Source organism: Pseudopipra pipra, chromosome W (genome assembly GCF_036250125.1).
Source record: "Pseudopipra pipra isolate bDixPip1 chromosome W, bDixPip1.hap1, whole genome shotgun sequence".
NCBI lineage: Eukaryota > Metazoa > Chordata > Aves > Passeriformes > Pipridae > Pseudopipra > Pseudopipra pipra.
The window spans coordinates 40,901,714-40,928,911 of record NC_087580.1 but is presented as its reverse complement, the minus strand read 5'-3'; the positions used below and the strand labels follow the sequence as shown (position 1 = coordinate 40,928,911).

The 27,198-nt window shown below is 48.9% G+C and overlaps 2 protein-coding genes and 1 pseudogene across 2 annotated transcripts in view; all 3 read right to left on the bottom strand.

The window, feature by feature from the left end:
* LOC135405395 (zinc finger protein 239-like) overlaps positions 1-27,198 on the bottom strand; it is a 669,637-nt gene that overhangs the window by 10,220 nt on the left and 632,219 nt on the right. The gene's annotated exons all lie outside the window — the stretch shown is intronic.
* Positions 1-27,198, bottom strand: part of LOC135405040 (zinc finger protein 721-like) — a 234,001-nt pseudogene that overhangs the window by 139,197 nt on the left and 67,606 nt on the right.
* Positions 18,124-19,102, bottom strand: LOC135405474 (olfactory receptor 14J1-like). Its single transcript, XM_064640175.1, has one exon. The coding sequence runs from the start codon at positions 19,100-19,102 to the stop codon at positions 18,146-18,148; it is 957 nt and encodes a 318-aa protein (XP_064496245.1). The 3' UTR covers positions 18,124-18,145.

Sequence of the window (27,198 nt, the reverse complement as noted above, 5' to 3'; positions counted from 1 at the left end):
CCGACTGCGGGAAGGGCTTCAAGCAGAATGCTCACCTCGTCACCCACCAGCGCATGCACACCAGGGAGAGGCCCTACAGGTGTGGGGAGTGTGGGAAGAGCTTCAGCCACAGCTCTACCTTGACCAGACACCAACGGACCCACTGCTAAGGGAAGCCCTGTGACTGCCCCGACTGCCGGAAGAGCTTCGGCTGTAGGACTGACACACAAAAAAGGTTTCAAGAGGTCTTCAGGATTTTGAGTATCTGCACTCCAACATCAGTTTATTCTTTTGAATATGTGTAAGTTTAACATCATTTTAGTCTGAAAACCAAATTCACCACTACCCCATTCCCTGATAACCGTGGGCTGATTCTGACAAGTGAGGCAGAAATTACCCACTGCCCAGCAAAAACCAGTGGGGCCAGCCAGTGGTCTCTGCCCTGGCAGCCCAGTTTCCCCAGTCTCATCTCAAAATGACCAGTTACACTGAAGCAAAGAGCACTGGAACCAGTGCAACAAGCCCCAGTCTGACTTTCACACCTGCCCACGTGTCCTGTTTTCTGCTGCTCTACAGACTTCCTTGTTTAAAATACAATGGAAAAATGAACAGTTTTTGGGGTTGTTTTGTTTTTGGGCTTGCGGTTTTTTTTCCCTCACTGTTCTCATTAACCTCATTTCAAATCTCTTTCAGTGTTTGAAGATGAATTAAAATTTTGAATGATTTTTAATGTTAATGCCTTGACCAAAGTATCAAAACATGAAAAATAAAAAAAAAAACAAACCACAAAGCTTTCCATTATTGTCACAATCAAACACTCAGAAGTACTAACATAAGCACAGTGAAAACCCCATAAATAAGACCATTAAAATAATTTTATTATTTTTATATTATTATATTTTTACCTAAGCTTAACATAGGAAATTTTATTCCTGACATCAGCTTTCCCCACCTCTCAAAAAGGTAATTTAGTTACATCTTAGTCACCCTTGAAAGGCTCTTTCCAGTTGGGTTGGCCTCTGCCTTAGACACTCATGAGATCTGCCAAAACCAGTTTAAGGGCAAGTTTCCCCACCAGGTTCAACTGCATTGGTTGTACCAAAAACTTTGCAAGTAACCCCACAACTTTCATCTTAAACTCTTCTCTCAACTTTTTAAAATAATTAGCAGTAAACAGACCTGACAATGTGTTATAATTAAGAACACGTTCTTGTTCTCAGAGTTATTCATACATCAAAAAGATGCCACAGAATGGCCAAAATATTAATAGCAACTTCTACACTTTGGAAATCCACATTTGGTTTTTAAAGATTTCACAGTGGTTGTTTCCTTAGGAATTCAGGCACATTTTACTAACAAGTTTCAATAAAGTTACAAAAACATCTTTCTCCACTAAGACACAGGCAGTCATCCCAACCTGAGGTAGGCACTGAAAAGCCCAATTTTTTTCTTAGCTGTCACGAGTCTTTCATTCCTTCTGTCACATCAATTAGGCATCAGCCCATTTTTCAAGCTGCTGTTATCTACCAGCTCCTGGTTTGGTTTCCAAGCCCAGTATTTTGGCCACGATAAAATCAGGGACCTGGGCAGTCATGTCAGAATGACAAAGAGTACTGACACTCCCTACCAAGGGAGACAAACCATTCCCAACCTCGACCAAAGGTTCAAGGCAACAATTCTGAAACAAAATTTACAAAGTTTTTCTCTTCAGTTTTTTGCTGCAATTCTCTGTTGCTCTATTAAAAGACCACAGCAGTGAAAGACAAGGCCTGATGGCCAAACCCAGGGCTTCAGCCACTTGAGGTCTATTGAAACCTTCTGTTCCTCAAGTGGGAGACTGAAATCCAACATGTACAACACCCACTCATGAGACACCAACACACTGACCAAGTTTTCCAGAGTGAAATCTGAGGCTTCAACTTCAAAACTGAGGTGACCTCCCCTGGAAACAGAATTGCCTCCAACAGAGGGAGCTGAATGGACAGAATGAGGCTGTGAACAAACCAAACCTCAAGGTCTGCGTCTCAAAGTCCATTAAAGCAAGGTTTTAGTCTCAAAGACACATCCCTGGTAACTTTGACACTGCAGGAAAGAGCAGACGTGTCCTTTCTGGCCAGCAAAGTCCATCATGAGTTCCTGTCAGAGACTGCACAGAACATGAGTGCCCTGGACAGCCCTAGTTCTGCTTTTACCACCATCAGATGTTCTGTAAGCACAGCAGTCAAAGCACAACTCATGTAGGTTTGGGTATTTTTAGCTAAGGCTGTTTGCCAGGTTTCTCAGATTTAGAGAGGAATTCCCGGTAAGATGTGACTTTATTCACAGATGCACTCTTTTTTGGGTGTTAGTTTGAAAGAATAAACTTTATTGCCTTAAGCAAAGTATGTCAACTTCAATAAAGCTCCTGGTGTTTTCAAGTATTTTCCTTCTTCTCTTAAACAATTGGAAAATAAAAATCAGTGCTTCAACTAAACATTATCTACGCTCACCAGAGAGGGCAATACTGGGTCTTTCAGGATCCACACATTTGGATGCTTTTGCAATTGCTTTTTGAAGCAACTTGTTTTGTAGACAACTGTTTCACTAAGTAAATTAAGGCTTTCACATTCAGCCCCTTCCTTTAGGTAAGGATTATAAACCAGAAAAGGAGGGAAGAATTACTCGGTGTGTAACTGAAAGACCAAAGTCCTACCCAAGAAACCAGATGTGACAACAGCTCATTTACAACCCAGTGAGAAAACAAACAAAAATGCACACAGAAAGATTTAGGAGTCATGTGAAGATGAATATAAAAATGGAACATGAGTCACGTGTTTTAGAGATTCGAGCAGATGATTGGGGGCTAGAAAGGCGTCAGTGGATAGCACAGGAAGAGTTTTGAGGAAGAGCTGGAAGGAGAAACCTGGCAAGAAATCTGCTGTTCTACACAGACCTGCAGTGGGAAAAACAGTTTAAGACTTCTGAAGGAACAAAGTAATAAAACTCACAAAGCCCAGCAGCAGAAGAGATTCAATACTTGCCAAAAAGCATCAAAACTAAGCTCATGGACACGCATTAAAAACTGAATTCCTCCAATTCATGAATTCCACTTTTTTGCTTCGGGACTGAACTTGGTGATAAAACTGGTCCAAAGTCACAAAATGTGGCAGGGACAACAAAAGGTCAAGACCAAATTCCTTTTAGTTAAAGAAAACTGGAAAAGATTCTGTTCCTGTATTCATCCAGTAGAGATGAATAATTTTTAATTATTAATTTTAATTTTATTTTTTCTATTCAAGCCTGCCAATGTTATGGTTTTTTGACTATATGAGGAATGATCTGAAGTCTATCAGCTCACAGTTTAATTTAAAAAGAAATAAAAACAAACAAGCAGAAAACCATCCTGGCATTACAGATTATTTTGTGCAAAGCCAGACCTTTGTGAAGGTCTTTTTTTAAAAAGCTAAAAAGTAAATGTTATTAAGGAAGAACAACTTACCAAGCCCTTCAACCAAGAGCAGCTATTTTGCTTACAGTGAGCAAATCAATTGCTCCACACATCTGCAGGGAAAATGGGATACTAAAACACTTGAATTAAAATTAAAAATAATAAAGAAATCTTAAGGACCAAGCATTAGCCTGTGAGTATTACACAAGTCCCATCCCTGAATGAAAAATAAACAAACAACCAAGCATTACAGATGACAGCATATGCTACAAAAGACATTTTATAAAAAACTTTCAAGTATCACCAGGGAATGTGTTATCAAAGAACCTGTGCAAACCACCCAAGAAATTCAGGCCCCGTCCTGTACACAAATCCCTTGAGAAATTACCACCAGACAAATATAGATAACCATATATTGCTCTTACAAGAAAAGACAGCTCCAAAGAACTCAGAAAAGTAAACAAGGAACAGGTAAAACTGCCTTTATTGTAATACCTGTTCAGCACAAACAGCATCAGGGCAATCCAGGAAAGGTGCAGACTATTATGACTGAAGTGCTCAATTTTGTATTTAGCATGGAACATGCAGGTCAGCCAAGATCTGCTCCTGACACTGCGGGGTTTAATTTTAATCTTTAATTTTGCTATTTTTTGAAGAGCAGGTCAGTTAAAAGTTGCAGCTTTAGACATTTCAGGATTTAACATTAGGAACACAAGTCTTGGGTCTCACAGGCTCAGTCCCCTCATTATCCTCAGACTGGTCTTGCCTTCATTGTAACAGACTGTGCAATATCTGTGGTTTTGACCCTCTACACTGAAAATTCCCATGGGATTTCAGATATGCTCCGTTGTTCTTCAGGTCTGAGATCATTTCTAAACACCAACTCTTAGTTCTCACAGATCCCATCAGACAGTTACACAACCCAGTTCCAGAACACAGTGACACACACATTTGCACATCAGCCCTGTTTGCTGCAGGACATCCATCAATTCATAAAAATATGACCTACACTACAATAACAATATTCTATCCTTGCCAAGCATCAGCCTTTGTGTTCCCAAAACCAAGAAAGAGGCCCCAAAAATCTCCTCTGCAAATACCTGAAGTCTCCTGTTACTGCTGTTACTGTTGTCAAATGTGAGTTCTACAACATTCCCAACCATTAATGATACGAACTCATTAAGAAAAAAATACAATCAAAGTTTAATGCAGGTTCTCACTGGTGAAATGGGACATTTAATGCAAAGGATTTATTTTCCACAAATACAAGGCATATGTATCTATATACACAGATTATAAAAATCACAAGCCACTTCACAAATAGCCTTGTAGAGAGCTATTTGTCCTCCTGAGCCTCCCCTTTCTCCAGACTCAACAAGCCCAGTTCCCTCAGCCGTCCCTCAGCAGACATGTTTTCCAGAACCTTCCCCAGCTCTGTTCCCTTCTCCAGACACGCTCCAGCCCCTCAAGGGCCTTTTGGCACTGAGGGGCCAGAACTGGACACAGCACTCCAGGTGGGGCCTCCCCAGTGCCCAGCACAGAGGGCCAATCAGTTCTCTGCTCCTGCTGGCCACACTCTTCTCCACAAAGGCCACGATGCCCTTGGCCTTCTTGCCTCCCTGGGCACACTCTGCATCATATCCAGCTGCTGTCAAGCAGCACCTCCAAGTCCCTTCCTGCTGAGCAGCTCTCCAGCCCCTCTGCCCCCAGCCTGGAGTGTTCCAGGGGGTTTTTGGGACCCAAGTGCAGGGCCTGACACTTGGCCTTCTTAATCCATTCTGTCCAGATCCCTCTGCAGAGCCTTCCTGCCCTCCAGCAGTTCCACAATCACACCCAGATCAGTCAGTCTCCCAAACAGGACAAAGTCTGACCACCAGCATCCAGGGTGTCAGTTCTGCTGCCCCCTCCTTCCTCCACCCAGAATGGAAAACTCCATCATTTGGGGGTCTCTGTGCCCGTCAGCTCCGACCACCACATCCCCCACCAGTCACAGAATCATGGGTTGGAAGGGATCTTAAAGAGCATCTCAGTCCAACCCCCTGCCATGGGCAGGGACACCTTCCACTAGACTCAGAGCTCAGAGCCCCATCCAACCTGACCGTGAACACTTCCAGGGATGGGGCAGCCAGAACTTCTCTGAGCAACCTGTGCCAGGATCTCACTACCATCACAGTCCAGAAATTCTTCCTAATATCCCATCTAACCCTTCTCTTTCTCAGTGTGAAGCTATTCCCCTTGTCCTGTCACTCCAGGCCCTTGTCCAAAGTCTCTCTCCATGTTTCTTGTTGGCTCCCTTCAGACACTGCAAGGCCACAATTAGGTCACCCCAAAGCCTTCTCTTCTCCAGCCTGAACAATCTCAATTCTCTCAGCCTTTCCTCACAGCAGAGCTGCTCCATCCCTCTGATCCTCTTGATGGTGCCCTCTGGACTCGCTCCAACAGGTCCATGTCCTTCCTGTGCTGGAGCCCAGAGCTGGAGGCAGCTCTGCAGGGGTGACTCACAGCCCTGTGTGTTCCAGCAAGGACACTGTGGAACTTCCTGGAGTAAAGGGGCCATTGTGACCCTGTAGGGCCTTCTGGAGTCAAAGGAACCCTGGGACACTGTGGAATCTCATGGAATCAAGGGAGCATTGTGACAATGTGAAAACTCATGGAATTAAGAGGCCATTGTGATACTGCAAGGCCTCATGGACTCAAAGTAACCCTGGGAGACTGTGGAACCTCATGGAAACAAGGATTCATTGTGCCATGAAGGGCCTTATGGAACCAAGGGAGCCCTGAGGCATTTCAGGACCTCATAGAATCAAGTGGCCACTGTGACACTGCAGAGCATCATAGAGACAAAGGGACCCCGGGACACTGTGGACCTCAAGAAATCAAGAGCCCATATTGGCATTTTGGAACCTCATGGAATCAAAGGGCCATTGTGACACTGCAGGGCTCATGGAATCAAAGGATTCCTGAGACACTGTGGAATCTCATGGAACCAAGGGGCCACTGTGATATGTGGGGCCTCCTAGAACCAAAGGAGTCCTGAGACATTTTGCAAACTCATGGAATCAAGGGTCCATTATCACACGCCAGAGCCTTGCAAAGTCAAATGGACCCTGTCACTCTGTGGAACCTCGTGGAATCCAGTGGCCATTCCCACACTGTAAAACCTCATGGATACGCTCAGGTTCCCATTATTAAGAGACACCTCTGCCCAAATTCAGCTGCAAAGGAGACCATGTGCCAAAGTCAGCAGTCCAGGTTTGATTTAACAGTAAACAGGAGGGAGAGAGAGAGAAAGAAATGGAAAGAGTGAGAAGAAGGGGGCAGTGGGAAGCCAGTGAGAGAGAGACAGAGATGAAGTAAATGTATCACACCATGTAGATTCCTGAGGCTCCCACCGGTCCTTCTTCACCCTGCTCTGCTCGGTGGAGGGTCCCCAAGTTGTGCTTCCGGGCTATCACTTTTATACAGCCCAAGCCCTGGGTATTCAGGGGGGTAGATGCTGTTCCCACAGCTTGGGCTGGCACATCTACAAGGACTTGCTTCCTTTCCCACACCTTGCCACGGTAGGAGTTTTGCCTGGTGTGCTTCCAGTCTGCAGGTGGGAATCTTTGTCTGGATGGGTTCCCCAGACCTGCCTTACCAGCCCTGGCTTCCTGTTGGGGCTGTCTGCTCTTTCCCCCAGTCTGCTCAGTGCAATTCTGGCCTGGGGGCTACTTCCAAAGCTTCACCTCCGTTTAGGCCTTGGAATTAAAGGCCTTCCTGTTTGCCACCAGTGCTTATGTGTTGTGGTGCCTTATGGGATTTTCCTTCTTTGACAGTGTTTTGAGACAGTTCACTGTGCCCTTTTAGTCCTTCCATGTGCACACCCCCCCCCACTCTCACCAGTGTCTGGCCCTCCAAAGAACACAAGCCCTGATGATTTGTAGCTCCCACTCCAGTGGTTGGCACTTGGAGCTCCCTCCGTACCCAGAGCTCAGAGCTCCCCTGTGCCAGAAAGTTTAAAGAGACTGTGTCTCATTCTGCCAAGACAGCCCTTGGAACAAAGTGTCCCTCTGTGTTTCCTGGGAGAAGAACACTCTATTGTCATCTTCCAAATCCTTGGAGAGGTCCCAGAGATGTCCCAGGAAGGAATTTGGGGCCTCAAGCACATGACCCATATATAGAGGCTGAGGACTCAGGGGTCAGGGGTGTGAAGATTGAGGAGAGTAGAGGAGTAGCCCGAGAGGTCTGGAAGGGGGGTGTCAGAGCTGGTGGAGCTTTTCTTCCTGTCAGAAAACAGCCTAAGAAAGAACTAGTGCCACCAAGGGCAGCTGGGGTGGCTTAGACTGGTGACAAGAAGTCAGAAATTTCCCTCCAAGGTCAGTGTTGTGGTGCAATATGTCACAAAGAAGGAGTCTGGATGAGCCCAAGGCTTTGTGTGTGCAGGAAGAGCCAGGGAGGACGCAGAGATGTCAGTGCAGGAAGGTGCCAGCCAGGTGGGGCAGCCGGGGGGATGACGACAGCCTGCAGGGAAAGGGGCAGGGCATGGACACCGTAGGACAGCCTGGGCTGGAGAGGAGACAGGGAGGGGGAGAAGCTGAAAGGCCCTGACACAGCCACCTTCTGCAGGCCTTTGGCCATGGCTGCTGTCTGTGCCCCTGATGCCAGGAGGAGGGGAGTGGTCCTTGCAGCCCTGGGGCCTCATGGCCTCCTTGTCCCTGCTCAGCAGCCTGGCAGGTGCCACCCCATGGTCCTGCCCTTGGCATTGCACATCCCACATCCCAGTGCCCCAGGAAGAACCCTGAGGAATGAGGCAGGGACAGGATCTGCCTTCCCAGGGGCTGCGGGTCAGGGCTTGGCCTGTTGGATTAAGGAAACAAGTCAAGGTTTGTTCAGCATCAGTCACCTTTCCCTTGCTTGTCCATCCTTGTCATCACTGTCTGCACTTTTCTGCTCGAACTGGAACCTGGGGACACGTTCTCAGTTGTGTCCCACAGTGAGACTCATTAACACTACAAGAAACTTTAGGGTTTCAATCTCACTTTGACTTTTTGATAAGTTGTTTGAACTTCCTCTCAGGGACTGAGTCTCATGTAAACAACATCAAAGTCCCCTGAGGGTCATGAAATGCCTGGAGCTGTTGCTGTGCTGCTGAGCTGGGCCAGGCTCCTGGCACACTGGGAGCTCCTGGCAAGCAAGGAGAGCTTCAAAGAAACAGCTCTGCTGGTGAGCAGCTCCTCTGCACAGCCCAGCAGGGCTGAGGGCACTGCCTGCAGCACCCAGGGCACAGGAGAGAAGGCAGAGAGATGAGAGGCAGCCTGGGCTGGGAGGTGACTGAGCTCTCACTACAGGAGAAACCTTCCCAGGATTTGAAGGAAGAATTCTCTGGCTGTAGGAAAGTTCAACTTCCCTTCCTGGAGGCATCTCCTAAAGCTGGCACATCCCACAGCTTCTAGGATCTTTCAGCAGGACTCTCCCAGTTGCTGCAGTGCAGGGGAAGTGGCCATATGGCAGAGCAGGGCAGGAGCTGCAGGCAGCAAGGGCAGAGAGGAGAAGGGAGCAGGAGGTTCAAGGGATCCTGGGGTGGGAGGACAGGGCAGAGCTGCTCAGGGGAGGAACCTTGCCAGCCCTTTGCCACGGTCAGGCTCTGGCTGCAGAGCAGTGCAGGTGAGTTCCTGCAAGTGCCTCTCCCAGCTGCCAAATGGCAGCAGTGGCAGGAGCTGTCAGGATGGCTCTACTGGATTTCCTGGAGTGCAGCAGGAGAAGCTGCTGCAGAGCAGGACTTGCTGCTGCCCCATCAGAGGCCCAGGGCCAGAAGGTTCCCTGTGGCAGGGCTGGCTGTGGGGTGGGAAGGTGGGGGTGCAGCCAGGGGTGCCCAGGGCTGTGGTGCAGAGCAGGGTCCTGCCCCCAGGGCTCTGTGCGCTGGGGCAGGGACTCTGCTGCCTGCCAGGGTCAGCTCTCAGCCCGGCCAAGGAGCTGCCACGGGGCTGGGGGAGAAGGGCTGTGGGGAAGGAACAACTCCTGGGAGGGCAGAGCAGGGCAGAGTCCTTCTGATCTCCACGGTGTGCTGCAGGGATGAGGGCTGGTCACAGCTCCAGATCAAAGCAGGAAATTTCCCAGAAGGTGTTTGCAAGAGGCACAGACAGACAGGGGGTATTAAAGAGAAGGAACCAGTTCTTTCAGTGTTATACTCTGGGTTGTCTGAGTGCTGACTGTGACAGAAAAATTAATCTCTGAGCACAGGAGGAGACACAGAAACTTGAACTCTGTTAGATTAGAGGGCATTGAACCTGAGAGTATCAAACATCAAAACTATCTGATAGATGCATCAGTGTCACTTTCCAGCCTCCACAGGGTTGCTCTGACATTGCCATCAGAACCTGCCCAGCCAGAGATGCCCCTGGCCAGCGCCCTGTGCTGCTGGGAGGGCTCTGCAGGGCAGAGCTGAGCCCCCAGGGCTGGGATGGGCTCTGGCAGCACTGGCAGTGTCCAGCCCTGGGCCCATGGAAGCAGCTGCTGGCAGGGACAGCTCCAGGCAGCAGAGCCCTGGGCAGGGAGTGGTGGGCAAGTGCCTCCAAGGCCTGGGGGAGGGGGTGTTCAGGCAACTCTGCTGGGCACTGTGTGCTGGGCCATAGAAATGAGGATTACTGCAGTGGAAAAGAACCTTCCCCAGATGTGATGGTAAAAATAGAAAACACAGGTACAATTATTCTTAGGACAGACTAAGCTTCTGCTCTGCAGCTCCAGCTCTTCTGAATCGTGGGTGTAGAGAGGGAACTTTTGTATTCAAGATGTGCTACAACTGACATTCCTTGTGTGTCTGAGAGCTTTACCAAAAAAGTTATATGTCACACCACAGCAGAGCAAAACAGACTCCTTGGCAGTGAATTTGGTGACATTTGACACATCAATTTCTTTTAGAAATGGAGTGGCTTTTTCACAGAGGTCTGTCTTAACTGTTCCCTGTCCTTTCCTTTTCTGAAACAGATCCTGTGCTAAGAAATAACAAATGTCCAACAGCAGCTCCATGCCCCAGTTCCTCCTCCTGGCATTGGCAGACAGGCGGGAGCTGCAGCTCCTGCACTTCTGGCTCTTCCTGGCCATCTCCCTGGCTGCCCTCCTGGCCAACGGCCTCATCCTCAGCGCCATAGCCTGCGACCACCACCTGCACACCCCCATGGGCTTCTTCCTGCTCCACCTCTCCCTCACGGACCTGGGCTGCATCTGCACCACTGTCCCCAAAGCCATGCACAATTCCCTCTGGGACACCACAACCATCACCTACATGGGATGTGCTGCACAGGTCTTTCTGCTTGTCTTCTTGCTTGCAACAGAGTTTTCCCTCCTGACCATCATGTGCTACGACTGCTACATTGCCATCTGCAAACCCCTGCACTACGGGACCCTCCTGGGCAGCAGAGCTTGTGCCCACATGGTTGCAGCTGCCTGGGCCACTGGTTTTCTCACTGCTCTGCTGCACACAGCCAGTACATTTTCTCTGCCCCTGTACCAGGGCAATGCCCTGGGGCAGTTCTTCTGTGAAATCCCACACATCCTCAAGCTCTCCTGCTCACACTCAGGCTACCTCAGGGAAATTGGGCTCACTGTGGTTATTGGCTGTTTAATGTTTGGTGGTTTTGTTTTCATTGTTTTCTCCTATGTGCAGATCTTCAGGGCTGTGCTGAGGATCCCCTCTCAGCAGGGACGGCACAAAGCCTTTTCCATGTGCCTCCCTCACCTGGCTGTGGTCTCCCTGTTTATTAGCACCTCATTCTTTGCCTACCTGAAGCCTCCCTCCATCTCCTCCCCATCCCTGGATCTAGTGGTGTCAGTTCTGTACTCAGTGGTGCCTCCAGCACTGAACCCCCTCATCTACAGCCTGAGGAATCAGGAGATCAAGGATGCCCTGAGGAAACTCATAACTGAGTGTTTTTCAGAAGCAATAAACTCTCCTTCTTCTGCATGTTATGTACCTCATTAAAGGCCAATCCTGTTATGGACTTCATTTAAGGCCCACCATATCTTCTTTGATTTTTTTGCTCCTGATAGGAGTGTTATTTTTGTGAGAATTTGTTCACATCAAAAATTCTTTATATCTATAAATTTATCTATAAGGATATATGTTTCTGTCTTTATATATATAAACACCATTTTCAATTCAGTGTTTGCCTTTCTAGCCTGGCCCAGAGGTTGTACAAATTGGGAACTGTACTCACTGTGTGCTTCAACCAAATAAAGAACTCTGCATTGGCTTGTTTGCCTGACATCTTTCCTCTCTGACTTCTCTGCAGCCGCAGGGTCGGTGCCTCTGTGCAGAGCTGGGCCAGAAAAGAGTCCCAGCAGAGCAGCACTGCCAGGGAGCAGCAGCCCTTCTCCTGCCTGGCCTCCTCTCCCTTCCCTTCCACACTCTCCTGCAGAGCCCTGTGTTGTTGGAGGCCTCAGTGCTCTGGCAGTCGGTCCCAGTCCTGCTGCAGGACTGTCCAGGGACTGCAGGCAGGGACAGCCACGGGCACTGCTGGCACAGAGCTGACCTCTGCAGCAGCACTGCCATCCTGCAGGGGCATCTCCTCAGGCCAGGGCCTCAAAGCTTCCATCTGCTTTCCACTTTGCTCTCCAGGATGTGCCCAACACAACGCCCTGCAGAGGAAAACAGCAGGGACCAGCACAAGGGTGGGAGTGCTCAGGGTGGGGGCACCCAGCAGTGCCCTGGCACAGCCAGCGCCGCTCCCAGCACTGGCCTCTCACCCCAGGCCATTGGGCTTGTTCTTCCCTCCAAGGAGGGACATCAAATGACCAGCTCAGGGGTCCATGTTTGCACTGCACGCACAAGACATGCCCCTGTGTCACGGCTTGGGGCTGGGGGGGTAGAAGGCTTAGACAAAGTTGATGGCAGAAGCCGTCTCGTTGAGCTACGAGGGGCAGAAAGGACCCCCTTGCTTTGCAAATTCCTTCTCAGAGAGGAGCCTGGCTGTGGCTGGATCCAATCTCAGGTTTAGATTTTGATTTCAATTGAAGGAATTCTAGAGGTGTGATGCAATCACTTTGTCCTGCAGGTTTTAGTGATGAAAAATCTGAAATATTTTTATAAAATAATTATTTATTATGACAAATGAACAGACAATTGATCAGACAAGTGAACAGACAAAAGACCTTAAACAGAATTATTTACTGCACAGTATAAAAGTCAAAAACTCCTAATAGTATAGTGTAAGATAGGACAGTGGAGTCTATCAAAGAAACTCTATTAAAGCAATTGGATCAAAGCCAGCAAAAAGAAACAGTCCTGAAGCAGAGATTGAGGTAACTCACCCAACAATGACAGGGTAGTTCTCCCTCTTTCACTTAACCCCTGGGCAGTGACCATGAAGAGCTGTTCCTGCTTCATGAGACAAGCTTCACACACTTCACGGAAGTCTGTAGAAGAATCTGCCACATGACGTTGGATGGGGCTTTTACAGTTGTTAAGGATTTGACTGCCAGACATATTTGCAGGCCAGGGAGCAGCTTATCTGTCAAATCCTGCTTCAAAAAGCAGGATGTGTGTTTGAAGTTTCATGAAGCATTTTGAGTTTAGCATAATTCAACATTAAAAACAGCACCTCGACACCAGCAGTAACTCATTACAGAGAGCTTGCATTGTTTGCATTCTCTGACCATTTTTTAGGTATTATCAGAGCAGAGCATCCTGCCAGAAATGGCCCCTTGATTCCATGAGGTTCCAAAAACTCTCAGGGTTCCTTTGGTTCCATGAGGCCCTGCAGTGTCACAATGGCCCCTTGATGTTCCAGAATATGCCAGGGTTCCCTTGGCTCCAAGAGGCTCCCCAGTGTCCCACCGGCCCCTGGATTCCAGGAGGCCCTGCAGTGTCCCAATGGCCACTCGGTTCCAGGAGCCACAGTGGCTGCCGCCGGCGTCTGTGCCCGGAGCCGCCGCTCCCACGGGGCTGCCACACTCACCGCCGGGGTTGCCGCTCGCGCAGCCGCCGCTCTGCCCCGGCTGCACCGGGACCCGGCACCGCCTCGGGCCTGCGCTGCCGCCTCAGCGGCCACAGGGACACAGGGATGGGGGACCTTTGCTCTGACACTGATGGGGCCTGCCTTTGTTCTGCTGGGGTCTGGGCTTTAGGAAAATTGCTGTTCATTTTCATGCTCCACTGGAACACCTCCTGAATTCCAAAGGTTTCCTAATCCAGGGGGAGGGGTTTCTATGGCATCAGAGGTGCTGCCCCTCGGGACACATTGTCAATAAACCATCCAGCTGACTTGAATGGGTGTAAGAGATGGGGAACACGGGATAGCCTTGGAATGTTCCCTACCTGAATCGTAACCCAAATGGAACGGTTAGGATACAATTTCAAAATGTTTTGGAAACTCCAGTCATTCCTGACACCAGGATGGAAATTCAGCATATCACTAAAGCCAGTCCCCTTGGGAGCCCACAGCCAGCGGGGCTGAGGGAGGCCCTGGCAGCTCCCCAGCACCTCCCTCTCAGTGGGACACCTCTGGCAGCCTCTCCCAGCTCGGGAACCCTCCAGTTTGCAACACTCCAAAGACCCTCGCTGATGCCCAGGACAATTCTGATGCCCCTCAACAAAAACTCCTCCAACTGTGACCCTTGTCTGTTGGGAAACACAAAGGGATTTGGGGGAGTGTTTCCCTGACGACAAGGAGAATTTGGGAGAGGGACCTTTCCACACCCAGCTCTTGATGTGTCCACACATCTCTGGCTGGGTGTGGGTGTGAATTGACTGTGGTGTGAAGGTTGTTATTGTGAATCTATAATTCAGTCACTGTTAAATTTATAGCACATGCTATTGAATCACCTGATAACTGTTAAACTGGGCAATGATTAAATGCTACTAATGTCTTTTGCCCCCTTGTCTTTGGATCAAAATCCTTTGCTCTTGACCGTCTTCCATCCCAAGGCTCTGTGTAAATCATTTCTATTCATCAAAAAATATATATTTTTCATGACTTTCACTTTAAAATCTTCCTACTTAGCTAAACTACAAAATAACTCTAATTAGTTGTTGATATCTTGAAGACAATTAAAGAAAGAAAAATAATTTGTTTTTCAATGTTTTAATGGGTCCCACAGTGTGTTTGGAGTTGCATCAGCTGTCAGTCCAAGATGGGCCATGTCAGAACTGGTGAGGTTGGGGGGTGAGGAGCAAGGTTGATCATACAGGATCAGTGTGGATCTCCTGCAGAGACACTCAGCATCAAGATCACTTGGAGAACACTTCTATCACCCCTTCTCTGAACTAAGAAATATCCATAATTGAATTAAAACAAAAAAAAGTACAAATTTGAAGACTTGTTTTGAAATTGCCTTGAAGACAATTAAAGGAAAACAAAGAGATCCTGAGGGATTTCTGGAATTTAATGAGCCCCACAGTGTGTTTGCAGCCCAGCCCATGATCCTGAGGTACTGAGAGAAGATTGAAGCAGCTGCTCAAGAAGTCAGAAGCCAAAGTCCAAGTGCCTTGAAGCATTGCTGGGCCCCACTGAGGGCAGGCACTGACAAAGCCTCCCCAGGGACTCCTTGGAGCAGCTCCTTGGAGGCCAGGAGTGCAGGCAGACAAAGGCTCTGGGCAGGCCCCTGCAATGCTGAGCAAAGCCTGCCTTGGTTTTGTGGAGCACAAAGGCCAAGGCCTGAGCCCCAGGCCCTGGCCCAGCAGATCCTGTCCCTCCTGGCTGGCTCAGGGCTGTTTGGGGGGCACTGGGATGGGAGGGGGAGGAACAACAAAGGCCAAAACTGGGCAACCCCTGCCAGGCTCCTGAGGGAGGGGCGAGGCAGAAACCAAGTGCAGAACCTGCCAGGCAAGTTGCTTGTGGTGGCCTGAGTGGCAGAGGCAGCTGCCAGAGGCAAGGGGACAAAGGCCTGGGTGCCTTTGGGCCTTGCAGCCCTGCCAGAGCCCTTGGCCATCTCTCCTGCAGGCTGTCCTGCCCTGGCCCTGCTGCTGCTCTGGCCTTGCAGGCTGCACACACCCCTCCTGCTTTCCCACCCCCTCCCAGCAGCATTTCTAGACCCTCCCTGATGTCTCTGCACCAGCTCTGGCTGTTCCCTGGAACACAAAGCCATGGGCTGATCCTGACTCCCTCTGGGTGACCTCTTGCAGCACAAGGGTCCGTATTGAGTGATATTTCATTTTCCTCACCTTCAGTCCCAACCTTCAATGCTACTCTTTGTAAAGATTTCATTCTATTTCCAATATGGAGAAAAGCTCCATCCTGTCAGATCTCCTCTAGACCCTCTCCTGTTCTTCCTCATTCCTCCAGAATGGGGAACCTCACAGACAGACAGACCAGTCCAGATGTGGTGACCCCAGGGCTGAGTCCAGGGAGGTGACAGACAACTCCCTTGTCTGGGTGCCCACACTCCCCTCAAGGCAGCCCCATGTGCTGTTGGCCTTAAATCAAGGGGCCATTCTGAATCTTTGTAAGGTCACAGAATCAAGTGGCACCGTGACACTGCAGGGCCTCATGGAACCAAAGGAATGCAGGGACACTGTAGAATCTCATGGAACCAAGGGCCCATTGTGACAAGGGCCCATTCCATGACTCTTTGGAACAAAAGGAACTCTGAGACATCTCAGAACCCCGTGGAACCAAGGGGCCATAGTGACACTGAAGAGTCTCATGGCACCCACTGTGCCTCCCCAGAACTCCATGGAATCAAGCAGAGCCGCTGCCTCCCCCCCGCTGCCCCACTTTGACACCTCTGGAGTCAGTGTGTTCTTGGGCAGCACAGCTGATCTCAGACCAGAGAGTTTCCCACATTTTGCTTTGTCCTCTCTTTCCCCTGGTTTTGTTCTTTGTTCTTTGTTCATTCAGGGGGAAAACGGGAAAGGGAGGCACGTGTTGATCCCTGGTTTTATCTGTTTACAAAAGGGAGTTGGGTCAGGGGGGAGAGAGGAGGCAATTTCTCTCTCTGCTGTTGCTTTGGACTGTTCTGTTGGTATTGCTGTTTTTGCTTCTGTATTTCTTGTCAATAAACTCTTATTTTTTCACTTATACCTCCTTGTGTTTTGTCTCCCTGTATCGGTGGGGAATAAAAGGGGAGTGAGTTCCTTTTATTGGAGTTCCCACCCCAATATGTATCTTTAAACCAGCACAGGTTGCTCCCTGAAATTTGGCATCATTCACAAAATGAAAATACGTTTTGTCCCATTGTACAGAGAGATAATAAAGATGTTCTCCCGTGGTGTTCAAGGGCTGGTCACTGAGGGATTTCATCAGGAAGTTGCTGCCAAGAGGACTTTGTACCATAGATTTTATTGGACACTCTTCATTCAGCCAACTTCCCACCCACCACATCTTCCACTTCTTCAGTCCAGCTCTCACCAGTCTGGTCATAAGGAGACCACAGGACACAATGTCAAGGGCCTTGATGAAGTCTGGGCACACAACATCCTCTTATATTCCCTCCCACAGGGGTTGTGCAATCCCTGCCTTGTCCTTCCCATGCCTGGGAATGGCTGCAGGAGGACTTGCCATATCCCCTTCCCAGCCTGAACTGTAACTCTGTCAACCCTCCTTGCTGCCCTGTTTGCAGACTGGTTCCATGTCTGCCTTTGTCAAGGCCCCAGGAAGCTCTGGGATGGCTCTGGCCTTTCCAAGGGTTTGGGAGAGGTCTCCCAGTGACACTGCCCAGCCTTCTCAATATCCCTGACACCAAAATCTTTTCAATATCCCACAGTTCCAGAAGAGTGCCCAGGACACAACACAGGTTGTCCTGGTTGTTCTGGAGAATGAGAAGGGATTTCTTCCTCGAGGCCAACCCCTCCAATTGGATTGGAGTGCAGCTGAAGGGTTTCCTCAGCATTTTCACGGGTGCCTCCCTGCCCAGAAGGTTTCTGACCATCAGGCTGGAGCTGAGGGGGTTGGGCAGGTGCCTGAGGAGGGGGTAGAACAAGGGCTGTGTCCAACTGTGCCAGGAGGGCTGTGCTGGGCAAGGATGAGGAGGCTGCAGAAAACAGTGGCACTGGGGAGGTGAGAGGAGCAGGTGGAGAGACCTTGTGCCTGCCCACGCTGGGCAGGAGCTGCCCCAGGATGGCAGCTCTGAAGCACTCACAGGATGTCCCTGTGAACAGGAGGGGAAGACTGGATCTAAAAATGAAACCTGGAAAGCAGAGAGCAGGAGTGTCATGGGGACACTGCAGGAGAGTTTCAGCCCTGGAGCAAGGTGACAGAAGAAGTGACCCAGTACATGCACTGCCCTCAGAATATCCCACAGCATCCTGGAGATGCTGTAAGGGAGCCCAGCTCTGCTTCACAAGTTCCCAGGGCCTGTCCCTGCCTGTGCTCCAAGGGTTTCCAGCCCACAGGACTGTGCTCAGAGAGCACTCAGGCCTTACAGCGAGAAAGGGGCTCAGGAGGGCAGTGTGGAAGTGGCAAGAGAGCAGCTCTGGGAAGACCAAGCCCTGCTGCTCCCTGGCAGTGCTGCTGGGCTGGGATTATTGTCCCCTTCCTGTTTGCAAATACACCCTGTCCTGCAGTGTGCTGTCCTTTAGGAACACCTAAGAAGAAGGGTCTTGGACAAAGAAGGCACTGCAGAGTCCTTTATTTTGTTTAAAGACTCAGAGAGCACATATCATCATTTTTACATCTCTGGATCAAATTTAATGGGTAGACGATAAATTAGAAGGCAGATGCATAATAATATTTAATTGCACAGGAAATTTTTGCAAGAAGAACCTGAGGACCTCCAGGAAAAACCTGACCAGGAAGGCTGGGCCATTAAGGAGTCCCATTCTGAATGCTATGCACCAGAAAACAGGCACTTTATTGCTCCTGAAAAGCATCCAGTCATCATTTTTCTCAGGGCATCCTTAAGCTTCTGATTCCTCAGGCTGTAGATGAGGGGGTTCAGTGCTGGAGGAATCACCGAGTACAGAACTGACAGGGCCAGATCCAGGGATGGGGAGGAGATGGAGGGGGGCTTCAGGTAGGCAAACACCACAGTGCTGATAAACAAGGAGACCACGGCCAGGTGAGGGAGGCACATGGAAAAGGCTTTGTGCCGTCCCTGCTGAGAGGGGATTCTTAGCACAGCCCTGAAGATCTGCATATCGGAGAACACAATGAAAACAAAACAACCAAACCCTAAACAGGCATTGAACACCATGAACCCAAGTTCCCTGACATAGGATTGTGAGCAGGAGAGCTTGAGGATGTGTGGGATTTCACAGAAGAACTGGCCCAGGGCATTGCCCTGGCACAGAGGCAGGGAAAATGTATTGGCTGTGTGCAACAGTGAATTGAGAAACCCAGTGGCCCAGGCAGCTGCTGCCATGTGGGCACAAGCTCTGCTGCCCAGGAGGGTCCCGTAGTGCAGGGGTTTGCAGATGGCAACGTAGCGGTCGTAGCACATGACAGCGAGGAGGAAATACTCTGATGAGATGAAGAAGACAAAGAAAAAGAGCTGTGCAGCACATCCCATGTAGGAGATGGTTGTGGTGTTACGGAGGGAGTTATGCATGGCTTTGGGGACAGTGGTGCAGATGCAGCCCAGGTCTGTGAGGGAGAGGTTGAGCAGGAAGAAGCCCATGGGGGTGTGCAGGTGGTGGTCACAGGCTACGGCGCTGAGGATGAGGCCGTTGGCCAGGAGGGCAGCCAGGGAGATGGCCAGGAAGAGCCAGAAGTGCAGGAGCAGCAGCTCTCCCCTGTCTGCAAATGCCAGGAGGAGGAACTGGGGCATGGAGCTGCTGTTGGGCATTTTCTGCCTCTGGGTTTTTGTTTCCAGCACAGGAGAAGAAGGCAATAAGTGGCCAGTTAGCGTGGACTTATCTAAACAAAGTCAAAGCTGTATTCTACAGATACTCCCCATGTCACACACAGACAGCCTTTTGATTTTCTAGATCTTCCTTCAACTCCAGGTCTGGGTCCCTACTCAACAGCATTTTCACTGTCATAGCATCACTATGCTTCTTAATTGGGGTTTCACATAACAAAGAAATGTTAAGGGACAGGTTTCCATCCTGGAGGAGAATTCACAACTTGGAAGGAAACCTCAGGGAGACAGCCAAGTGTCCTTATGATGGCCTTTGATTTAAGCAGACTCAGCTCCTTCCCCAGCACCACAGGCTGCACTGCTAGGGGTCATATTCCGATTGCAGGTGCAAAAATGACAGCTCAGACTAGTCCTGACGGGTCTAGCAGAGGTGATGCTGGTGCTGCCCACAGGCAGAGCAGTGGCTGAAAGCACATTAGGAAGCTCAGATAAACCTACTGAGCACTCACAGTTCAGATGTCTCAGGGACTTGTCCAAATTAATACTTAATGATTTATTCCTCCCATTCCTCAAGAGTAGGAAACTGGAAGGACAATCTCAGGAAATTTCCTTAGCCTTATAAAAATCATTGTCTTAGAAATATTCTGAGAGGGAGCTGAAGCTCTGAGCATATCCTCCTCCTCTACACTACAGATAGTCTCAGAGTTGCACTTAGAGAATCTGTAGTTGGTGGGCAGTGCCAGCTTTCCCAGATGCCTCCAAAAGCTGCAGTCCCATTGCCCTGCATGAACAGACTTCCTGTGCCAAGATCTGTTAAAATTCTCCCCCAGTGAGGTCTCAGCATCATTCTATGTCTGACAGCCTTTAACTTCTCTCTGCCTCACTCCCCTGCCCTTGGTGCTGCAGGCAGTGCCCTCAGCCCTGCTGGGCTGTGCAGAGGAGCTGCTCACCAGCAGAGCTGTCTCTTTGAAGCTTTTCTTGCTTGCCAGGAGCTCCCTGTGTGCCAGGAGCCCAGCCAGGCAGCACAGCAACAGCCCCAGGCATTTCATGACCCTCAGGGGGTTTGTCATTGTTTACATGAGACTCAGTCCCTGAGAGGAAGTTCAAACAACTTTTCAAGAAGTCAAAGTGAGATTGAAACACTGAAGTTTCTTGTCGTGCTAATGAATCTCACTGAGGGACACAACTGAGAACGTGTCCCCAGGTTCCAGTTAGAGCAGAAAACTGCAGACAGTGATGACAAGGATGGACAAGCAAGGGAAAGGTGGCTCTGATGCTGAACAAACCTTGACTTGTTTCCTTAATCTAACAGGCCCAGGCCTGACCCCCAGCCCCTGGGAAGGCAGATCCTGTCCCTGACTCATTCCTCAGGGCTCTTCCTGGGGCACTGGGATGTGGGATGTGCAAGGCCAAGGGCAGGACCATGGGGTGGCACCTGCCAGGCTGCTGAGCAGGGACAAGGAGGCCATGAGGTCCCAGGGCTGCAAGGGGCACTCCCCTCCTCCTGGCATCAGGGGCACAGACAGCAGCCATGGCCAAAGGCCTGCAGAAGGTGGCTGTGTCAGGGCCTTTCAGCTTCTCCCCCTCCCTGTCTCCTCTCCAGCCCAGGCTGTCCTACGGTGTCCATGCCCTGCCCCTTTCTCTGCAGGCTGTCGTCATCCCCCCGGCTGCCCCACCTGGCTGGCACCTTCCTGCACTGACACCTCTGTGTCCTCCCTGGCTCTTCCTGCACACACAAAGCCTTGGGCTCATCCAGACTCCTCCTGGGTGACGTGTTGCAGCACAGTGTTTTCCTTGGAGTGAAATTCCTTTTTCCTCATGTCCACTCAGGACCTCCCCAGCTGCACTTGGCATTAATTCTTTCTTTCTCATGCTCTTTTCTGCTCTGACAAAAGGATCCACCATCTCTAAATCCTCCCTTCAAACCCTCTCAGGGCTGTCCTGTACTGTCCTCAGTCTCCACACCAGTGAGGCCACAGCTCCTTAGCCCCTCTCTAGTGCTCATGTGCTTGAGACCTTTAAAGCCCACCTTGGGAGATCTCTGGGCACTCACTAAGGTTTTTGCAGATGAAAATGTCATGCTCATAGTCTAAGGAAATCACAGGGATACTTTTTACCAAGACCCCTAGTGGCAGAACATTGGGCAGTGGCTTTGAACTGAAAGAGAAGTGTTTTATATTGGATAATAGGAGGAAAGATTTAACAATCAGGTAGGCAAGAAATGGACCAGGTTTCCAGAAAAGTGGATGTCCCATCCCTGCATTTGTCCAAGGTCAGGGAGTGTGAGTAACCTCAATTAGTAAAAGATGTCACTGCCCACGTCCAGGGACTTGGATCAGATGACCTTTTAGCTCCCTTCCAAACCAAAACATTCTGTGATTCTTTTGAGTCTAAAGTCTCAGACTCCTCCAAAGAATTTCCATGTTGAGGACATGAATTACCATGTTTTTGGTGAAGCCATTCTAAGCCCAAAAGGTAACAAATTAATTGAAAGGAAGTTCCAAGGTATCTGTATGAAGCTTTAAGCAAGTGGGTCAATGGCAGAACCTCTCAGGGTGACCTTGCAGCTGAGGATGGGGGATTCAGCCTTGGGCTCTGAGACTCATGATGGGCAGCCAGAAAGGGTATTTGGGGACTGGGCAAGACTTGTCATGGGATGTCTAGGAAAGAACCAAAGCAAGGGTAGGATCCCAGTGGTTTCAGGAGGAGCAAGCATGAGAAAACAGAGAGACAAGAGGCTGAAAAAGCTGGTCCTGTTAAACAGGAGGCTGGTCAAGACACGTCCCAGGCTGTGCCATGCAAGTGATCCCCACAGCCTGTCCCGTTTTCTTAAGAACTCCATTGCCAAGAAGTTTCTGTGGGGAGGGACCTCTCTGCTCCTGGCACAGATTGTGGCCCAAGTTCCAGCCACTGCAGCAGGAGCCACAACTAGTCAGGTCTTGTGTTCTTTGGGGGGCCAGACTCTGCCCAGACTGGGGGGTGTGTGTGTTGGAAGCACAAAAGAGTGAAGCAAATGCAAAGCTAAACACCCAATGTAGCCTGACTTTGTCCCTAAGTGGGGGCTAAGAATTGGACACAACATGTGCAGGGACAGATGGAGGGGTTTGTCCCCCTGGCCCTGCCCAGAAGGGACACCTTTCAGGAAGGGTTGTGGCCTTGGCTGTGCTGAGGGTTGACCCGGGCAATGCAGCTTGGGATTGCAGTGGCACTGTCAGGGCTCTGCAGAGCTCCTGGCAGTTCCTGCATTTGTCCCCAGCAATGCCAGAGAACTGCAGGGGTTGCAGTCAATCACTTGTGCTCTTTGGGACCCCGACTGGCTCTGCTGAATGGGAGCAGGCCTGGAGTTCCCAGACTGTTCCTGCATCCAGGGTTGGGCCTGCAGTGACCTTTGTGCAGCATTAAATTGGTGCAGTGGCAGGATGGCCATGGATCCATTCCTGCAGAAACACAATGGGGCTCCATCCCAGGCAGGGATAGAATGGGCCCCAAAATGTTGGAAGAAGCAGGGAGTTTTGGCACTGTGGAACCCCATGGAACCAAAGGAACCCTGGGACATGGCAGAACCTCATGGAATAAAGGGGACATTGTGACCCTGCAGCACCTCATGGAACCAAAGGGAATCTGGGACGTGGCAGGGCCTGATGGAAACAAAGGGACCCTGGGACACTGCCAAAACTCAGGGAACCAAAGGAACTCTGGGACATGGTACAATCTCCTGGAATCCAGGGGCCATTGGAATACACTGGGGCCTCCTGGAACCAAAGGGAACATGGGATATTGCGGAACCTCATGGAATCAAAAGGACCCCGGGACTTTGTGGAATGTCAGGGAATCAAGGGACCATTGTGATATCACAGAACCTTTTGGAACCAAAGGGAACCAATGGGACATTGTGGAATCTCATGGAATCAAGGGTCCATTGTGACACTGTGGAACCTCACAGAATCCAGGGGCCATTATGATTCTTCAAGGCCTTCTGGAGTCAAAGGGTCCATTGTGACACTGGGGAACCTCATGGAATCAAGGTCCATTGTGACACTGGAAAAAAATGATGGAATCAGTGGGCCATTGTGACACTGCAGGGCTTTATGGAGCCAAAGAACACTGGGAAACAGTGCAACCTCATGGAATCAAGGAGCCATTGTCCCACTGCGGAGCCTCAAGGAATAAGGGATCCAATCTTTGCCTCAGATTTTGTCAACAAATTAAATTTAAGGAATTACAGAAGTGGGATTGAACCACTTTTGTCCCACAGGTTTTAATGATTGGTCAAATGAGAATATTTCTATAAAATGAATCATTTATTCTTACAAATGATCAGACAAAAGATCTTAATCAGAATTATTTACTACCCAATACAAAGGCTAAAACTGCTAGGTGTACAGTATAAGATAGGATAGTGCACTATATTGAAGTAATTATTGAAACAATTATATTAAAGCTGGCCAAAAGAAATAATTATCACATAGAGATCTGATGTAACTCACCCAGACCAACGGTCATGGGGAGATTTCTTTTGCTCAGCCTTGAGGAGTGTCCTTGGAGGGCATCCCCACCCAAGGCAGGAATCTCCACACATCTACCCCAAGAAGGGCTGTGTTAGAAGAACCTGCCTGGATGAAAGGGGACTGGACTTCTCTAGGATGAAGTGATTGACTGCTCCTCACAAATGGACAGGCCAGTTACCAGCTTCTCTGTCCCATCCAACTTCCAAAAGCAGGATGTGTGTTTGGAGTTGGGTGAACCAGGCTGGTTTGAGCATCAATCAACACCAAAACCATTCCCATGGTGCCACCAGTAACTCTCAGATCTCACAGACAGCTTGCACGAGAGCTGGCACTGTTGGCATTGTCTGATGGGATTTTAGGCCTTATCAGGGTAGGCCCTCCTGCAACCCGGGCAGAGAGGTTGGCTGTGAAAGTCCATCCTGGAGATGCACAGGTAGCCAAGAGTTGGGGTCCTGAGTGACATCCAACAATGGACAGAGGGATGGGACTGACAAGATTAAGGTATCTCCGGTAGATCTGACCACTCCTTGGGCCTGGCCATCCACACAGATGTTTACCCAGTGAACAGATACTACAGAGGATGTTTGATAACGTTTCTGTCACCCCAGATTATTGGAATAAATGAAAATTTACTCTGCACAATGCAAAAATTCATTCACTTTCTCTTTTCCTCCCTCTGTGGATCAAGGGAACTTGTGACTTCTGTGTGTGACTCACTGTGTGCAAAGGGAAATATGGACAGCATCCGGGGCAGGGAGTGTTTGGGGGATCTTGGGATCTGTACTTGACACAGAAGGTGTTTGCCATTGGTCTAAGACTAACTACTGTGCAAAGTGGACTTCAGTGGAGGCAATGTGGACTTGATATACAGCAGGGGAAGGACTTTTGGTTTTTATTGAACTGTTGCCTTCCTCTGGTTTTGTTTGCTGGCAATAAATGAATATCACTCTGTGTCTTGGGCAGCTCTTTCTCCAAGCCAAGTAGGTGGGAGTTGGTGCCAAGGAGCTGAAACCTGCAGGTCCAGCCTTGAGTGGAGGAAGCTCAGATTTGCCCAGGGCTGCTTTGAGTGCCAGGGGTTTGATGAGGGAATGGTGGGATGGGGATAGGGATAAAGTCTGATGGGTCCTCAGACATAAAGGGTCTTGATTTTCTTATCTATTCAGACTGAATTAGGAGGTGCCTGGGATCACTATCAAATGGAGATTGCTGATATCAATGTAAAAAGAGGAAAAAAGTAAACAGGGCACAAAAAAGGACATCTTTTCTCATGGTTTTATTAATACAATATATTGACTTGGAATACACTTCTGAGATCTGTCTAATTAACCACAAAAGAATTGAAGACTTGCAAGTAAATTATTCCCAGGGGCTTGTCTTGTTAAGATGCCATCAGTGAGAGGAGAGTGTGGAGAAATGAGCAGACAAGGAGACCGTCCCTGGGGGCTGGGGAAGCAGGAACTCAGAGTCACTGGTTATGGGTGGCAAATGGACTGTGGAATATGTTCGTTTTAATACTTGCCTGGAATAAAGACAAGTACAACAGACATTCAAACACTAAAAAGAAAAAAAATAAAATAATTTTTATTGCAGTAAGAATAAAAAAAACTACTAGCAAAGAGAATCAAAAGCTAAAAAAGAATACAAAAAAACTGCTTTATTGGTTGGCATTCATAGAATACTACGAACAGCTTTTATTATAGTATTAACTTGCAAAAATGGAATTAAAGGGATATCTAAAAAGGATATAAAACAGTGGCTTTCTCGGTTGCTTCCTATCAATAACCTGTGCTTACCCACACAGACGGGCCAGGGCTGCCAGGATCTGCAGCAGCTGGTCGGTGCCCGTGCTTAGCGGGCGTCCCCACAGAACAACACAGTCTCCATGGCAGGATGAGGATCGCTCACCCCAGCAGTCCTGACACCCCATTTTATCAGCTCTACATTACACCACGTAGGGCCAGCACGCAGTATAAGGTGATGCCTGAGTGGCAGCCAAACCCCGCCTGTTCATCACCTGATAGCAACAGTCTGTGCATGCCCTGCTGCAGGGCAAGGGGCGAGCGACCCCTGCCCACAGAATCTTCCTCCCATCATCATCTTTCTCACCCCTATGTATGACCTCTACCACTGTGTTTCAAGGGTAGATGTATCTATCTTGCAATATGTAGCAAAACCAAGGAAGAACTCAGCTCTGATAATAGGGGATATCAAGCTGACTTGCTAAAAAGCACAATGGACCTTACAATTCGCTTGTGCCATGAAGGTACATTGTACCATACTCTAGCTGGTTTCACATCCTAATATGATTCCTTTCTCACACCTCTATGCTCCATTGATCATCTAATCCAAAAGTACCCCCCTTACAGACATGAAACAGTTTAAAGTCCTGTAGATGTAGAGATGAAAAAGTCATATCTAAAATGTAGTGCTAGCTTGTTCCTGAGCATTTGCAAAATTCCTTCCCGTCAGGTGCCAGGATGGGTGGGCAGGAGGTGACTTGCTGTATTCAGACCATTCTTGTACCTGTGACAGCTGCTCTTTCACCCCTTTCCCCCTAATTCTGGGTTGGTTTCTAGAGCTGTTTTTGAAAGAAACACTTTTTTCAATCTCACACGTGAATATTTTCAAAGAAATACAAGATGTGAAAATCTAGTAAAACCAATATTTAACAAAATGGTGAAATCACACTCCTTTATGTACTCTGAGCACTCTGCTACTGGCAGTTTGTGTAGTTCTCCATATACTGGAAATGTAACAAAGGATCAAGAAATTTTCTGTGTATTCTCTATTTCCTTTTAAATTTTTTTTCTGTCATCAAATTGGCTGCAGGATTTGGTCCTGTCTTTGTGGAGGATGAATACCACTGTCTTTTTATGTTTGATATTTTATTGCTCAGGGGGACTGTCAGTGGGAGAAGTGGTGGGAAGGAGCCTCCACTCAGGGGCTGGAGCTTCAGCTTCTAAAGAAGGCTGTACTTAATCAAAGAGTTGCAACTCAGGATTTCTCCCTGCGTTCCAGAACTTTTCATTTAGCCAGATGAGAGTGCCCTGGGCACAGCCAGGTTAATGTTTAACTCTTCCAACACTGGGCTCATCCCGAGGATATCCTGTCATCCTGAGAAGGAGGAAGGGAGATGCTGTGCCTATTCCCTAGGGCTGGGCAGGAAGCAAAACCTTCAAAGCCATGGCCCTTCTGAAGGAGTTGATCTTGTGTTATTCCTCAGTAGTCAGCACTGAAAATTCTGTATCTGAGACACTGAATGAAAAGGAGAGTTGCCGAGAGGCTTGTCTGGGGGAGAGTGTTTTTTGGTTTGTTTTTGTGGGAGTCTTTTAGTGCCAAATGAAGGTTGGATCATGAAAATCAGTCTTGTCACAGACAAAAACTGTAAAGGCATTTAAACACTTTCAAACACTGTAACCATTTTCCTTTCCTTCACTTTCTCACCCCTTGCAAATCAGAGACAGTTCCTAGAGGACAGGAGAATAAAATAAACAAAAAAAAAAAAATTTTTTTTTCTGCTCTTGAGGCCTGTGTCAGGTCTGTTTTGAATGCATTTGAATCCTACTGCTTCCA

What these genes read in the sequence shown, in the direction of transcription:
- LOC135405474 (XM_064640175.1), bottom strand. Translation starts at nt 19,102, where the DNA reads ATGCCCAACAGCAGCTCCATGCCCCAGTTCCTCCTCCTGGCATTTGCA.